This window comes from Poromitra crassiceps, assembly GCF_964638095.1.
Source record: "Poromitra crassiceps genome assembly, chromosome: 10".
Taxonomy (NCBI): Eukaryota; Metazoa; Chordata; class Actinopteri; order Beryciformes; family Melamphaidae; genus Poromitra; species Poromitra crassiceps.
This window is the reverse complement of record NC_139631.1, coordinates 21,582,573-21,595,072: the sequence shown is the minus strand read 5'-3', so window position 1 is coordinate 21,595,072 and position 12,500 is coordinate 21,582,573. Positions and strand designations below refer to the sequence as shown.

At 44.3% G+C, this 12,500-nt stretch overlaps 1 protein-coding gene across 3 annotated transcripts in view; it reads left to right on the top strand.

The window, feature by feature from the left end:
• The window catches only part of LOC310783357 (transforming acidic coiled-coil-containing protein 1-like), a 30,424-nt gene extending 21,395 nt beyond the window's left edge, over positions 1-9,029 (top strand). Inside the window, exons 6-14 of one of the 3 annotated variants that reach the window (XR_014553079.1) lie at positions 2,420-2,472; positions 4,153-4,284; positions 4,404-4,480; positions 4,764-4,807; positions 5,766-5,926; positions 6,077-6,183; positions 6,325-6,445; positions 6,593-8,076; positions 8,111-9,029. Coding sequence is in view for 1 of the 3 variants with exons in the window: in XM_083644207.1 (XP_083500333.1) it covers positions 2,420-2,472; positions 4,153-4,284; positions 4,404-4,480; positions 4,764-4,807; positions 5,766-5,926; positions 6,077-6,183; positions 6,325-6,445; positions 6,593-6,661 (764 nt within the window). In the remaining 2 variants the exon portion in view is untranslated. Of the gene's footprint in view, positions 1-2,419; positions 2,473-4,152; positions 4,285-4,403; positions 4,481-4,763; positions 4,808-5,765; positions 5,927-6,076; positions 6,184-6,324; positions 6,446-6,592 lie in introns of all 3 variants that reach the window. The other 2 variants (XR_014553080.1, XM_083644207.1) reach the window with 2 other exon arrangements.
• Positions 9,030-12,500: the final 3,471 nt, after the last annotated feature.

Below are 12,500 nucleotides of genomic sequence, written 5' to 3'. Positions count from 1 at the left end.
TGATCTGATCTGATCTGATGATGTCACCGAGGTGCTGTGTTGTGGCCCTGGCACCAGTGCAGTGGCCTGTGGTTATGGTCTCGAATGGCATTTTGAATGGCTTATTGGTACTTTTACTGCAGACATTAGCATTTTGCTGGCTCAGATATGAAAGATTTATTGACTATTGACTATTCATCTTTCTAGTGCGAGCTCACCGCACAGACATGGAAGTATGCCATCATAACAGGCTCATGTTGCCTCATGACATGTACTGCCACCTGCTGGTCATGTTGATAAATAATCTTTTACCAAAGGCACAACATCACTGACCCTGAAGGAGGTGAGAGCTCTGAACAAGGGCGATACATTGCTACCATGCAATGTAGAGGGAGTTTCTGGAGCCAATGATATAGCTGAGTTGTGGAGGCAACATTGCACTGCTTAATTTAACTGTGGTACTTAAAAGTGACTCATACAAGTAGGCCGTTTTGCCAACAGTGATACATTGGGAAACACAACCAATGGGGTCTATCAATCAGTAACACAGCTATCTGATAGTAAAGCAAGTGGCTTTGATCAAATAGCTAATTGCCATTTGTTACTGGCCTTATGACTCGTGGACTGTTGCCACTCTACAGTATGTGGTCTGTTACTACTCGTGTCCCCGTCATCAAGGACAAAGCTGGCAATGTTGGGAGCCCGGATAATTGCAGGGCAATTGCATTACCCAATGTGTTATCCAAAGTCTTGGAAAGGATTCTATTAGATCGTTTATGTGAATATATTGTTGGTACCACAGACAACCAATTTGGCTTCAAGGCTAATCATGGTACAGATTTATGTATCTATTACCTTGAAAGAACAAAGTAGTTGAAATGTATAGAAGGCAGACCTCCTCTTTTCTAATCAGCTTTATTGAGGCCTCTATCTATAAGAAAGTTGTTTCTGAAATTGAGACAGAAAGGGGCGTGCCTGACAGCATGATAAGAATCCTGGCATACTGTTATGCCAACCAGAGTATGCAGGTCAAATCGGGTAATAGAGTCTCCACTCCCTTTGGCAATGCAATGGAGTACCACGCTGGGGGGGGGTTACTACTTTCACCAACACTCCTTCCCAACCCACCAGCCCACCATGAATGATTCATCTGACCAACTAAGAGGCTGCAAAATTGGCTGTATGATTGGTAACACCCTAATAAACCATCTCATGTATGCAGACGATCTGGCTATTCTTTCTCCTAGCAGTGCTGGGTTTCAACAGCTGCTGAATATATGTTCTGATTATGGGGTCAAACATGATGTGCAATACAATGCTAAAAAGAGTATTGTCATGATATGTAGAACAAAAGGGGATAAGGACCTCAACTTTCCAGATTTTTATCTGTCAGAGGCAGGGCAAGTGCTAGGTGTTTGTAATAAAACAAAAATATTTTGGGCACTTAATTACAGATCAAATGTCTGATGATGATGATGACATCTACAGTATAGGCCACGCCATATATTAGATGCTCCAGATAACATTTTGGCAAGAAACTTCTACATGTGTTCAGACAGACAGACCATGTTAAAATAAGTCTCTTTAGACTTCAGAGCATATTGCACTCCTCTCTATACTGCCCACTTGTGGGCTAAGTTTAAATTCACTAACACAGATCACACCATGGTTAGAATGAATATATGTTTATTGATAAGTGAGTGTGGTGCGATTGCTCGGAGACTCTTCTAGTACAAGGCACGGCCGTGTCCGGAACCAGGATTGCTTGGAGACTCGTCTAGTACGCGGCACGGCCGTGTCAGGAACCAGGATCCCGGGGGTTGAGACTCTGAGTGGGGGTACGTCTCTGGGCGTAGCCTGCTAGGTCCTGCGCCCGGGCGTAGCCTGCTAGGTCCTGCGCCCGGGGTGAAGACCGCATCCTGGGTGGGAGCCCGCTGGGCTCGGTGTCCCAGGATAACGTACGATCTCCACCTACCCCCCCTGGTTCCTGTGTTCAGAGGACAGAGAGGCAAGATTAGGCATGTGCAAAACATATCTTTAACAGTCGGCGGGAGGAAACCGGAGTGCCCGGGGAAAACCCGCGCAGCACGGGGAGAAACATGCAAACTCCGCTCGTGCTGCCTGTAACGAGATGTGAACTAAGGGGTGTGGAGGGGGGGGGTCGTGAAGACATGACAAACGGGAGAGAAGTGGTATGACAGTGAGTGTATATAGGCTACAGGTGATTGAGCTGATAGAAAGCCGGTGTGGCTCGGTGATTGGATTGGAGGAGCGCAGGTGAATGGATGGTGGATTAGAGTAGGTGGTGAGATAGACGCGGACATGGTGTGATCTTGTGTTCCTGAACCTCAGTTATCAAGCTAACTCCATAAGGCGAGCAGGTTGCCTATGATTGTAACATGAGTACATTAATATCATGTTATGTGTTGCTTTCTCCCAGGCCCAGAATGCAGTGCGACATCCAGAGCCGAGGAGTCAGACTGCTGCTCTGTGGTGAGGAATTATGGCATTTAATCAATCATTTTACTCTAATATTCATCTGGCAGCCAGGCCCAAACACACCTCTATTCATACATGATCATCTGCCAGGCCCAAACACACCTCTATTCATACATGATCATCTGCCAGGCCCAAACACACCTCTATTCATACATTATCCACAATCGCACTGCCACACAGTCACATAATTACGACATTGGTCAGAGGCTAGCTTTAGATCTTACATCCACACTTACCAAAGCACCTGGCAATGATGATAACGATGATCCCACCAGTCACCACTAGGTGGGACTGAAGCACTCTTTATGCTCAACCTGAACTGTGGTAGGGCAGGAAACAGAGAGAGCCTAGTCCAGCTATACTAGCCCAGACTTCTCCCAGCACCATCATGTCTCACTGGCCACTGTTACACTGTGGTTACACTGCCACATTGTGCTCAGTTCCAGATGGCACTGCAGGAAGGCTCGTGTAGGAGTAGAGCTCCTGCGCCACGTCATGTTCATTTAGTGTGAGAGTGTAAAAATGATCTGTGACACTTTTAGATAGTGTTGAACACTGGCCCCGGAGTCCCATCAGAGTGGTTTGACCACCAAACTGAGGGGGCGAACAACACTCCAGTCAACACTTGCCAACTCCACACATACTTCATGATACTTGTCACTGAAAGATCAACACAATTTACTGACGTTCCGTATTAAATCTGTTGTGTTTTGAATGCGTGACAGTTGCGTGGTAAATGATGTATTGAGGCCATGTGAGCTTATTGCATTATATCTGCGGCTGCAGCAGGGACGCTATGACAGCTTGTCTGACATGATGGCTGCACTTATGTGCTTTAGAGAAGCAGGAGGTCCTTTATGTCTGCCACTATGTCAATGTACTCAGGTGACAGATTTGGATTATGCTATCATTCAGGAGATTAGAATATGACTCATAATCCAGGGAAGGACAAGAGGAGAGGTGGGGGATGGGAGGAACGAGGAACGAGGATCAAGAGCTTTTTAGAACGATTGATAGAGAGAGATGAGAATGAGAGAAGGTCATGAGTTTTACATTTACAGAAGCAAAAACAGTGGTTTGGTTTGAATAAGAAGGTAAAAGAACTAAGAAGCCACACTCTACATTGTCTTCATTATTATGTTGGGCTAATGCCTACCTATCAAAGGTGTCGCCAGAATCAAGGAAAATTAGAATCTTGAGGATCATTTAACTATGCAGCATACACGATTGCTACTTATTCATAATTAAATGTATAGTATGAATTTCTATCATCTACGCGCGCAAGATTCCTAGGCTTGCCCGCTGCGCGGGCCCTGCAGCTCGCATACGCAGCTCGCCCTGCAGCTCGACCCCTGTGTGGGCTCCTTGCTCCCTCACTCGCCCTGCAGCTCGCCCACTGTGCGGGCTGACTTGCTCTTATGACATCACTGATGATGTCACAAACTGATGATGTCACAACTTCACATCACTGATGACATCACAAATGCTCTTATGACATCACTAATGACGTCACAATGCCTAGGATATCACTTCCAGGACAAAATTGAAACAAACAGAACATTGCCCACATGCTCTCTTTTATAATAAGATTGTATAGATGGGTAACCCTCCACTATATCACTGAACGTACTGTACATTAGCCGATGAGGAACACATCTGATTTTCTGTTACCAGTACGAAGACCCTTGCAAGCTGAAGAACAAGTCGGAGGGAAGTGAGATGCGGAAAAAAGGAAGTCAGGTCCTGGATTCCATCTGCATCAGTGAGGCAGAGAAACAGGCAGTTCTCACCCTCATCAGGGAGGAGGTACATGATACTACATCACCCGTCTTTACATGGTGCCAAACATCATCAGTGTGTTAGTTTGTTTTCTCCAGAGGTTTTCTGTATGTAAATCTCTGCTCACGTTAGACGTCTCCTGTCAGATCATCACTAAGGAGGTGGAGGCCAGTGACTGGAAGACGAAGTACAATGACAGCAAACAAGAAGTCTCTGAGATGAGGTGAAGAAACATGGTGCTTTTTATTTAATCCGTTTTCTTTGATTGATTGACTTGAAGTTGAGGGTTGTCTTGCGAAAGGCTGACTGACTGAAACAGCTTGAGAGCTGGAAAGCTAAGAGGAATAGACAAGTAGGGGAACCTTTGGGTTTCAAGACATAAACCACAAATAAATTATTTTGCTGTTTTGGAAGTAGCAGCATGATGATGTAGGCTACATCTTAAAGAACCAGACAGTCTCTCATAAGGTTCAGTGAGTCTCATCACATGTTTTTTCTTATCACAGGAAAATCGTTGCAGAATATGAGAAGACAATCGCTCAGATGATCGGTGAGTCAAAGTGTTAGAATATGTTTCACTGGTCACTGTAATGATTACATTACACTGAGTAAATGAGTAAATTCAGATTTTTGTTTTGCACACCGCACTATGAAAACAGGACAATAGCATTGGGACTGCACGCTAACAGGTCCAATCACGTCTGCATTTAGGGCGCCCAAACTGGTGGCTCGTTAGTCCAGTGGTCAATCAGTGGTCACTCAAGACTGGCCAATTGAATTAGACATGTGTAGGTAATCAAATTGTAATGATCCCCATCGTCACCTTAGTTGAAATCTCAGTTTCATGACATTGCTGATAGCCATAGCTGATTGTGATACTGCTGCTGCTAGCAGCTCAAGCTCGACAGGCATTTGCAGACAAACTGAGCATCCTTGGTCACATCTGAACGAGCTGAAAGACAAGACAGGCAAAGACAGCGACAGCTTAGGTACAGCAACACTGACAGGTAACATGTGCTGGATGTGTGTGAAATGTAATTATTAGGGTAAATAATTAAAATACAGTATAAAACATTTTTTAAGTAACACCAATGTACTTTTACTTGAGTACTTTTAAATCAGCTACTTTTTTACTCTTACTTGAGTAATTTCCATGACTATTACTTTTACTTGTACTTGAGTTAATTTTCACTAAAGTAACAATACTTGTAGGCTACTTGAGTAGGATTTGTCAATACTCTTGCCACCTCTGACCACAAGGTACTTGCTTTCAGCTGGTACAGTTTATGCCGAGGCAGAAACAGTAGCGCACATTGTTCTGTGTGTGGAGTGGCAAGGCAGCTGTAAAAACAAACATTACATCTGCTATTTCAGTCAGGATCTTCTCAATTTCTTTACTTGAATGGACTTATGGGTAAAATATTTAGATGCAAACACTGTCACATGATTAAAACCACAATTAGGTAGCGCTCTCTCAACAGTAAAGTCTTCCCTTTTGCTCCAAACAGAAGATGAGCAGCGCAACACTCAGAGTTCCCAGAAGTCTTTGCACGCGATGACTATGGAGAAGGAGTCCGCCCTGGCAGACCTGAACTCTGTCGAGCGTTCTCTCTCCGACCTGTTCCGCCGCTATGAGAACATGAAGAGCACCCTGGAGGGCTTTAAGAAGGTACGGGGTCAGAGGTCACGTTCACGTTCACGTGTATACCGCTGCACTAACCGGACTCCCCGTTGTGCCTGTTTTCTGTATACTTGCTCCTCTCTGTGTCAGGCAGATTGATCTACAAGACTGTGGTTTCTCTCTCTGTTTCCCATACAGAATGAGGAGGTGCTGAAGAAGTGCGCTCAGGAGTATCTGGCCAGAGTCAAACAGGAGGAGCAGAGATACCAGACACTCAAACTCCATGCTGAGGAGAAACTAGACAGGTAGGGTTTAAAAAGGAAACTCCATCCTTCCTGCCAAATCAGTCGTAAAAACCAAATCACTTTTACGATTTTGATATGTTGTCATTTACTGTATATGTCTTTGTTTCTCTCCCCCTTCCCCCACCCCCATGTCTCTCTCAGGGCCAATGAGGAGATCGCTCAGGTGCGTTCAAAGGCAAGCTCAGAGAATGTGGCGCTGAATGCCAGCCTGCGGAAGGAGCAGATGAGGTTGGAGTCTCTGGAAAGTGCCCTGCAGCAGAAGGTCAGTGGCATCCTCATATTGCTGCATGCCAATTCTATATATACCTTTAGATGCAATAATATGAGGTCACGTAATAGCATCCATGTCATATATTTGTGTCACATTGTAATGCTCATACTTATCTTTCTCTGTTGTGTTTCGCCACAGAATCAAGAGATGGAGGAACTCACCAAGATCTGTGATGAGCTGATCGCTAAGATGGGAACAGTAGAGTGAAAGACTCCTGTGAATCAAGCAATACTGTCCCTCCAGTCCTGCCTACAGCCTACAGCCTACAGCCTACAGCCTACAGCCTACAGCCAACCCCTGTGCATGTCCCCAGCCAAGAAGCAGTTCTCACCCTGCACCATCCCTGCAGCTTGGAGATTGCTTGTACAGGTCAACCCTATACACATGTCTAAAGTAACCTGCTGTATACTCCAACTGAATGCAATATTAGTGACCATTTTACCATGTTAAATGTTGCTTGAGTTGGGACTGTTATATGTGGTCATTTTATTTTGGTTGTATTTATTTTACCCTTTATTAAGCCAGTTGGTCCCCTCCATCATGCCAGTGAACAACGACCTGCTTGTCTTTGTCTTTGTCTTTATTTAAGATCCCCATTAGCTACAGCAGAGCTGCAGCTATTCTTCCTGGGGTCAAACAACTTGCATAGTTTCAAGATATCAAACAACTTGCATAGTTTCAAGATATCACATACAAAATTTACACTTATTAATATATATAATTTATATACTTTACTGTAGATTCCAACTTAATTGCTACATTTTCAACCACGCCTCCTGTAGGGTGACATCAGGTTTTATGCAAGCAATAGTCGCTTCAAAATTGCATTTAGATTTATCCTTGGATGGACTTTTGAAAGGGATTCTTTGCAGGCGTGTAGTGATAAATACAGAGGTGGGTAAACTATCCAAGGTGAGTAGTTTACCCACCTTGTTTGCCCTCATTGATTGATACAGTTGATCTGAAAATAGGCGAGTAAACTATCTGCCTCATTTCAAAGGGGTGGGTAAACTGCGTTTACTTGTGTTTACCCTCCACTACACCCTGATTGTTTGACATCGCAGTAACAATCCATAAAACATGATTTTTCTCTTAAGTGTAAATGAGGCTTTTACTCTGAAAGGGGGTATTAGTGCAGCAGAACAAGGTCAGGGGTGAAGTGGAGCTGCACGAGAGCTGGGCTGGAGGCAAGCGTGTAGGGGCGGACGTTCAAGAGAACAGAAAGCTTTCGTTAACCTCTGAGGCCTTGGTTTGTGTAGGAGGTGCACTGCACAGAATGAGTCACATAGCTGCACATACTTCTTAGCATTTGTTTGACCCATTTTGGCGTACCGTACTAGATGGTTGGGGCTCAGGACAATGCAAATAGCTTCAGATACTTAGACAGAAATATATTGAATTGACTATCAGAGGCTTTCTGGCACTCATTTTATTGTCTGTTGTGGGGAAACTCCACCATTTGGCATCTAAGTGAGATAAAACAAACCATAAAAATGTATTTGCAAATACTATTTGACCCAGTCTTGTCTTGACACAGTAGGGCGATGTTGCCTTTCAGTGCGTATCCAGTGTCCTTTAAAGTTAGCACGGATCTGTCAAGTCAGCAACTTTACCCCAAAGTGGTGAGGAGAGAGAGAGGGAGAGAGAGAGAGAGAGAGAGAGAGAGAGAGAGAGAGAGAGAGAGAGAGAGAGAGAGAGAGAGAGAGAGAGAGAAACCAACTTCCTAAACTCCACCACTTTGCAACATCAGCCATGCTGTGTTGTTGACACAGAGCTAAGGATCCTAAACAAACTGGAAATTGTTGAATAAAGTGACTCTATATTTTGGATGAAAATAGTTTAACCTATTATCATTTCAGGAAGTGCTGCAATACTAGAGCATTTTTTTTATATTATTGTGTTTCCCTTAAACCATCACTCCATTACAGATTAGCCTATGAGTGATTCTTTCGGTTTTCGTCCCCTAATCACATGGACCTCTTGCCACTGATGCATTCAGGGAAGCTGTTTAACAAAGTTTGAATTGAACAGTTTTGTAAGAGGTTTGGTCTGTAGCTGATGATAAGGTGACGATAGAGAAAACTGTGCAGGGATAACACAGGTCTCAAGACTGTATTTATAGCATTGCACTCTAGTTATTGTAAGAGATACACTGTGTCTTTGCATTTTTATTTCCACAGTTCCACAGCTATCAGAATGCAGATTGTTGTTGACACATCACTATAGTTGTGTTCAGCAGCACAGTGCTTCAGTAACACACCTCCCCCAGACAGAGGAGGTTATAACTTAGCAACACAAGCATCATTCATGACACACAACCCTTTAAATAGTTGATCATTTATATGTGTGCCACTCTCATGTTAACTTACCTGCAGTTACACAACCACTTTGTTTTTGTTTCAGAAAATATCGCTTTGCCAGTTTTGTATGTCAATCTTCCCTTCTTGAATTATTGTTTTGTTATCTGTAAAATAGAAATAGCGATCACACGCCTGTGTTGACACACTGTGAACTAACAGTGTGAATGTGTGTACATTTGCTTGAATAAATATAAATATAATTTGTTCTATTATAAGTACGGCTTGCGTTATTTTTAGTAGCTTTTGTACGAGGCTTCATGAATCTAGTGACTCTCTTGGTACCATGGTCAGCCAAGGGCTCAGACACTTTATCACACATGAATTCTCACTGACTGTTTATCCATAATGTGTTTCACTCCATTCTCAACCTTGGCCTCATTACTGGTAATTATATAATATAATATAATTAACAACAACACAGACAAACCAAGCCATTCATACACACATGGGCTGATGTATGCCAGGAGCCAATAATGACCCCGAGCTCCTTTGGCAGCTTAAGGAACAGTCAGCATCCAGAGTCATGATGCGAAACCTCCCGCTAGTTACAAAAGTAGTAGTGTAGGATTTAACTACATCACTAACAAATTAGCTCAAACTCTGTTTACCACACATTTGATAGTCTAACTGGAACCATATAACACTGTGTCTTACTGTGTCTCACTGTTAAAGCTAACATGGTTAAGTCCATTACCACAGGAGGCTACGCTGACTGCGCAGCATTGATAGAGATTACTGAGATAAGACCTTAATGCCCGCAGACACCTTCTCCACTCCTCCTCCAGACTCCCAAACATGAAGACTGTCCTGGCCCTGCTGCTGCTCATCTACCTGGCCTGCCACAGTAAGTTTCTACGCCACTTGACTGTGGAGTTTTGGGATAGGGAGAGAGAGGAATATGAGCACTACTGATCTGCGGCTGGCAAACCCACTGCTGTGGGACTAGAGGAGGTTTGTAGTCTAAATAGCGCTGTGATGTAGAGCGTCCCGGATTTCTCTGCCCCCAAAAAGCAGGCCACAGCTGCTTGGTTGAACATAGTTCACTCCCCTCAGTAGCAAAACAATTTTAGCTGAAGGCCAGTGCAGTTTGGGACATTTGCGTTATGAATCTGTCACACATTTGAAAGCTCAGGGTTCATATGATGTATGTGTCTGCCTCGCAAGCAATACATTTGGCCTCATGAAACTCTCAGAAAGCGTAAAAGCGGGAGCCCAGTGTATACATTTGTACTGTGTAACGGCTTGTTGTGACACTAAGCAGCTGTGATTGTCTGTGATTGTCCCACCGCTCAGCACAGGGCCGACGGGCCATGTAGGGATCTGTTGTGATAGGCTAGACTTGCAGAATTAGGACCAGTTAATTGGGGACGGCTTGTCCGAATGGGGACAAAAGCTGTGTCCCCAATTTGGAAAAAGCTAATTTTTGGGGCTAGGTTAAGGTTAGGGTTAGGCAAGTAGGGGTGATTATGGTTAGGGTTGGGTTAAAAGTGACCATGGTCTGGTATGTGTGTGTGTGTGTGTGTGTGTGTGGGTGGGTGGGTGGGTGGGTGGGTTGGTGCACATGCTTGCCTGTGAATGTACAAGCTGCATACTCTCAAGTCAAGTCTGTCTCTCCTGTTCCGTCTGTGAAGGCCACGCCCTTAAATGTCACACCTGCATAGCGTCCAATGAGGACGAGTGCAACCGACAGGGCTCCACCCCCTGTCCCCAGTACGCTGATGCCTGCTCCACCATCACAGGAACCAGTGAGTAAACACACACACACACACACACACACACACACACACACAGACTGAAAGATATACAGCAGAATAGGTCATGAACATATATTGATCAAACATATATTAACCGATTAATCGACAATGTAGGTAGGCTATGTGCTATTTTCTAAATTTTTGGTGAAATGATTTGACATCACAAGGGTGAAATTTAACTTTCACCACTCATACAGAGGAAGAAGAAAGCCAAGCAAGCAGGCAAAAAGTCCAGTGTGGCAGAATTACACTCCAAAGAGACAACAGTATTTATTGTAAACTTTGTAATACAATGTTGAAATACAGCACGTGATGTCTACAAGCAGCAAATGCATGAAATGTGTTTTGTTGAATTATCCGAAGGTACCCAGACCTGTATAAACCCGCATTTTGTGTCTTCTATTTTATAAGTCAAAAGCTGTTTTATATATAATGATTAATCTATGAATTGGTCGTTAAGATGACCAATTAATCAATTATGGAAATGTTTAAAATGTGCATCCCTAGTTCTGTGTTTAAATGCAGCACTGCAAAGGCCTCCACGGATGCTCTTAGATATAGATATCACTAGATGTCAGCAAAACCCTGACAACCAGCTTCTCATGTGGCTTACAGCAGTTAAAGGAAGCTGAACTAATGCTGAAAATAGTCATCGTCACGCTGTTTCTACTGACAAAGTATGGGTGTCAAATTCATCACAAAAAACAAAACGCTCATCGTTAATGTTCACGCCTCTGTGAAAATTTTCATCATAACCAACAGGATGTTAGGATAGATTACTTTCAAATTCAAAAGTACTCGTACGCTTTGTAGATATATATAGCCTACTCATTATTCTATCAATATTCCGTCGTCTTTCTATGTTTGTTTTTAGTTTGTGTGTTCTTGTGTGTGTGTGTGTGTGTGTGTGTGTGTGTGTGTGTGTGTGTGTGTGTGTGTGTGTGTGTGTGTGTGTGTGTGTGTGTGTGTGTGTGTGTGTGTGTGTGTGTGTGTAGTGTTGTGTTGTGTTGTGTCATGGTACATGGTAAAGCCTCAGCCCCTGCATCCTCTCATCATTTGAGGTTGCTGGATGTGATCCCAGCAGTTTATACTAACCACAGACCTCTCTGTCTTTGAGTGTGTGTGTGTGCGCGCGGGTGTGTGTGTGTGTGTGTGTGTGTGTGTGTGTGTGTGTGTGTGTGTGTGTGTGCGTGCGTGTGCGCGTATGTGCGTGCACGCGTGCATGTAGGAAAGAGAGGGGAGTGGGAGAGGGGGGGCAGATGATTGCCCATAGAGTTCAACTGGTTCATGGAGTCACAGCAGAGCAGCAAATTAAACGAAAACTCAAATCAGTTCAAAGCATGTTAACTGTGAAAGTCTGTCCCCATCATCACGTCTTTCTTTGCATGTTAACTGTGAAAGTCTGTCGCGTGTCCCCTCCCATCCTCACACGTCTGTCTTTGCATGTTAACTGTGAAAGTCTGTCGCGTGTCCCCTCCCATCCTCACACGTCTGTCTTTGCATGTTAACTGTGAAAGTCTGTCCCGTGTCCCCTCCCATCCTCACACGTCTGTCTTTGCATGTTAACTGTGAAAGTCTGTCGCGTGTCCCCTCCCATCCTCACACGTCTGTCTTTGCTGTGCTCTTTCAGACATGGTGCTGAAGTCGTGTACCTACAAGGGGTTCTGCGAGAAGGCGTACCCAGACTGGGTGCCTGAAGGCACCCGGGCTGGAGTCAAGATGGAGTGCTGTTCTGGTGATGACTGTAACGGGCCCCCCCGGAGCCGCAGCCACGTGGCTCAGAGCAGTGTAGGGGCTCTGTCCTCCAGCCCCGTCCTGCTGCTGGCTGCCCTGCTGGCCCTCAGCCGCCTCTGATCACCTCCACCATCCTCTTCTTTTCATCTATCTATCTATCTATCTATCTATCTATTTATCTATCTATCTATCTATCTA